This window comes from Purpureocillium takamizusanense, chromosome 9, assembly GCF_022605165.1.
Source record: "Purpureocillium takamizusanense chromosome 9, complete sequence".
Classification (NCBI taxonomy): domain Eukaryota; kingdom Fungi; phylum Ascomycota; class Sordariomycetes; order Hypocreales; family Ophiocordycipitaceae; genus Purpureocillium; species Purpureocillium takamizusanense.
The window spans coordinates 157-4,419 of record NC_063076.1 but is presented as its reverse complement, the minus strand read 5'-3'; the positions used below and the strand labels follow the sequence as shown (position 1 = coordinate 4,419).

The 4,263-nt window shown below is 53.3% G+C and overlaps 1 protein-coding gene across 1 annotated transcript; it reads left to right on the top strand.

Annotated features, from left to right (window-relative positions):
* The first annotated feature begins 2,832 nt into the window (after positions 1-2,832).
* On the top strand, positions 2,833-4,007 carry JDV02_008779 (uncharacterized protein). Its single transcript, XM_047990409.1, has 4 exons — positions 2,833-3,061; positions 3,123-3,301; positions 3,350-3,787; positions 3,842-4,007. Exons 1-4 carry the CDS (start codon positions 3,009-3,011, stop codon positions 3,946-3,948), a joined length of 777 nt encoding a protein of 258 aa, XP_047846416.1. The 5' UTR covers positions 2,833-3,008; the 3' UTR covers positions 3,949-4,007.
* The last annotated feature ends 256 nt before the right edge of the window (positions 4,008-4,263 follow it).

Sequence of the window (4,263 nt, the reverse complement as noted above, 5' to 3'; positions counted from 1 at the left end):
ATAGAGGGCCACGGCTACGTCGCGGATCTGTCGCCGAGGGCTTGACAAATACACCGGGAAGCGCCGGAAGGATTGGTGTACACTTAGCAACCGTTTGTAACAAGCTATCGCGTCAAAGGAACGCGTGCTGCTCACTCTAGGCGTCAAAGTCACCCTTTGGGCCCTCCAGAACCTCACCTCGGTGGTGCCGTTGCAACGAAAAAAAAATCGAGAAATCCCCAACCAGGAGGACATCAACGCGACGGACGTGCACACAGAGGCTGTGCTTGGTGGCGTTGCAGGTGGTGGCGTTGCAGGTGGTGGCGTTGCAGGTGGTGGCGTTGCAGGTGGTGGCCTTGCAGATGGAGGCCTAGCAGATGAAGGCCTTGCAGGAGGCCCTGCAGAATGCAGATGGGGGCCATGCGCTTAGATCCGGTCAAAGATGGATTATTAGTAGCTATGTGGGTACATAATGACCCTGAGCTAAAATGAGCAGAACGCTAGTTAATACGTACGCCAGATTGCAGTGTTCACTCATAGGGTGGGACATGTAGTAGTATCGAATTCATCCACGAACAGCCAAGCCGGCGTTTCGTCGCCCCCTAAGTTGAATCACGGCAGCCCGGGGAACCGGAGAGTGCGTTGAACAGGAGCATCCGCAACGCTGATTTCTATGGCTGCTATATATACGGCCTGACGCATTTTGCACATCTTGGAGCTGAATCGTCTCAGTCCCTTGAAGCCTGTCTACTCTCGTTATATCCCAGCATACTTGGGGAAAACGGCAGTCATTTATATGTTGCACCATCTGATCTGCTCCGGCGAACAGGATGCCAAAGCCCAGGGCATTTGATTATGTTCCCATCGCCGAGGCCGAGGAGGAGGCTTTTCTGCCTTGCAAAGAGGGCGAAAAATTGATGTCGGACTTGACAACAACCTCGAAGTTTCCTTGGCTCTTATATGCCCTCGGGACTGCCATCCCATTCATTATGGGCAGTGTTGTTGGCTACAACCTGCAGTTATCAGGAGATTGCAGAGGCCTCACATTTGCCGATACGTCTCATCTCCGTCTCTGTAAGTACTTGGGGCTGGGTACCGGTATTGTAGACTGACTTGTTGAAGATGACGGGACACACTTCGAGCCGCGCGAGCAACGGTTCAATGGATCGCTGTTCAGGCGCAGTGCATATAGTGGCCCCCCAACGGACGAGATGGAATTAACCTGGGGGCGTTTCACAGAAGCTGGCAGCAGTATGTTGGTCAAAATATCTAAAGGTCCGCCACCTTGCTCTCTGGCATCGTTTCTGACTACGTGTGGATCCAGAGTCAATGCCAGATTATCCCCCCGTGCTGAACGTGTCGATAGAAGATGCCCGCGCGTCCACAAGCTATCGCCTGGAGACAGCCGTCCGTCTTAACGAGACCCAGAATGTTGGGTTCATGGCAAGCTTGGGGTTCTTTCATCAAATACACTGCCTGGTGAGCCACGACCATGGTGTTGGCAAGCTACATGGTAGATACTAACGGTAGCTCTTACCCTGGCAGAACATGCTCCGGAAATTCATCTACCTCGATCACTATAAAGAAACGGACCCTGGCTGGTTCGCACAGCCGTATCTTCGAGGACATGCACGTAACAGCGCACCTGACTTGGCATGTTAGAGGATCACATACAGACAGGATCTGATACTTCTAGACCATTGTGTGGACATGTTGCGAGAATCCATCATGTGCCACGGCGACACCACACTGATTGTATACCATTGGGTCAAGGGATATGCAGACCCAGTTCCCGACTTTAGCACCGTGGTGAGTCCTGGCTCGTCAAGCAGACGCGCTTTGCAGTTGCCTCTTCGGCGCATAGCTAACCTTGACATAGCATACGTGTCGAGACCCGGAGGCGATCTTGGGATGGATGCAGACGAATCAGGTCGTGCTGAAGAATGCGGTGTATAAGCATGGGGAACATGATCTACCAGAAATATTCTAGTATAAAATCTCTTCTATGGCATGTGGCAGATTGGTGAAGATGACGCGAGACGGGCCAAGGGGTGTCCAGCGCAGACAGATCTTGCCTCCGCGCGACGAGTGCTCCGTTTTGCATCTCTGGCGGTTCGGTTCGATCTTGTACATCAGTCCTCGCGGAACGAAAGTATCAAGATCTGCATGAATCTGCGGAATGCCTCGTGTGACTCACTCTCGTCTGCGTAGAGCCGTCTGAAGATACCAAAGGGGCGTGCCTGGAGGGGAGCCTTTCAGCGGCCAAACTGACTGGTCGGGCTGCAGGTACAAGCGGGAACGTTGCGATCGGCGTTACAATAGAAGCCGGGGTGCCAGGCCATCAAATAGTTACCTGATGGTCTTTCTGCGACGTGCAAGAGCATATCGCGAGCTTGAAGCAAGCCGGGCTAGCCTCGACGGCTCAGATCAAGAAGTTGATGGAATCAGGGACCGTCATGGGGCCCGCGGCTCAGCTCTTGAGGGGAAGGGTGGGACGCACAGCAATCGTTGCGGAAGGGAGCAGGGTGTTGAAACGCTATTGATGCAAGGTCACCTCTCGGGATGCTGTTGGTAGTTACAATGACGCTCTATTCTGGGCAGCAAGTGAAGCGTTGTACAGGGGCAAAACGGGTGGTTCCATGGCGGTACAAACACAAGGGCCCTGTCAGCACGCTTCGGCAGCGGCCGATCCTAGTAGGCGTCTACGGCCCAGTCCCCGCAGGGCGCCATTCCAACGGCGGCCCCCCACAGGCGCAAGTGATGAATCGTCAGCCAACGGCGCTGCACGAAGCCCTAATAAATAAACCCCACAGTCTGTCCCAGAGGACTCATTCGGAGCCTCCAAAAACAAGGACCCATTTCGTCCACATCCATAGGGAGACGCTGACGCCTGAACACGATTCTCCAATCCACAGCGAACAGCACGGGGGCGGAGCCAGATCGTTGCCCCGTTCAAGTCTTGCAGTCTTGGATTATACGGCAGAGTCCATCTCTCTTCTTGCTCACTCTCCCAGGCACCAACTTCAACCATGGAGGCAAAGGGGGTATTGGTCTTTGGATGTTCGGACACCCTGGCGAACATGCAAGGCTCTCCCCAACACACCTTCCTCCTATTCATCATGCTAACTCATCCGGGAATTCAGGGGCCTGGACGCCGACAAAAAGGCCGTGATGGCGCAGGGAGTCCCGGTGTCACTCATTTCAACTGGCTCCGTCACTCGAAACGGAAGCGCCCCGACAGTGATCGAGACACCGGCATCAGAACTTGACGGTCAGATTGCTGCTCTTGAGGCGGGCTTTACGTATTCTGTGGTCAAGATTGGTAAGCATTATTAGCGACGAGCTGCAATCACATCTAACACGGAACTAGGAGCGCTTCTGTCTCATGCCGCCTTTCAAGCCGTATCTACGGTCTTGTTACGTGGGCACCTAGTATCCATCATAGACACCGAACCGCTCCTCAAAACGGGTTCCCCAGAGTCGGCGGCCATTCATGTTGCTGCGCTCAGGGAGGAAATCTTGCCGTCGATCGACGTGCTCTCGGCAACGGTTCCGGAGGCCAAGATACTATTAGATGAAGCAAGCATCCCGATGCCGTACCCGCAAAGCCTTGACGATGTCAAGTCAATGGCCAATGCGCTTCGACGTCTGGGTCCGAAGAACGTCATCATCAAACGTGAGGTCTTTGACGAAAGCGATGGAATGACGACGTTGCATTACGTTCTGTGCGGAGGAGCCGATCCGATCATGGCGACTTTGCGGTTTCCAAATCCGACACGCTTTTTTGGCGCAAGTTATAGCATTCCTCGTGAGTCCCAGAACGAGCCCACAAAGATGAGTGACAATGCTAATAGTCACGTAGCGACGATTGCGGCGCACTTGGCGAATGGATCGGATGTAGCGGAGGCGGTCTCTGCCAGCTTCAAGTTTGCCGAGGAGATGCTTAGAGAAGGGCGCTATTTCGTTTAGCTAAAGTTTGACATGCACCGAGGACTCCTCTCCAAGTTGGAAGAATACGTTGAAACGATACATTACATCTTCAATCATTCTGCGAATTACATTTTGTACCATATAGTCCAGGACACGCTTACATGTTGTGGCTCTATTCCGTCTGTCGGTCCATGTCTCTGTCTTCTTGCCTCCAGTCCTTGGCTGTCTGCTTGTCTGTTTACCGGCCTGCTTTCTTGTTTGCCCTTCTGGTTGTTTGCTTGCCTGTTGGCCGAAAACCCTTTGCAGCCTTCTCATTAAAGTTATATTGGGTTAGGGTTAGGGTTAGGGTTAGGG

What these genes read in the sequence shown, in the direction of transcription:
- JDV02_008779 (XM_047990409.1), top strand. Translation starts at nt 3,009, where the DNA reads ATGGAGGCAAAGGGGGTATTGGTCTTTGGATGTTCGGACACCCTGGCG. An exon ending in GTATTCTGTGGTCAAGATTG is followed by an intron (nt 3,302 to 3,349) that starts GTAAGCATTATT and finishes ACACGGAACTAG; the next exon opens with GAGCGCTTCTGTCTCATGCC. An exon ending in CGCAAGTTATAGCATTCCTC is followed by an intron (nt 3,788 to 3,841) that starts GTGAGTCCCAGA and finishes ATAGTCACGTAG; the next exon opens with CGACGATTGCGGCGCACTTG.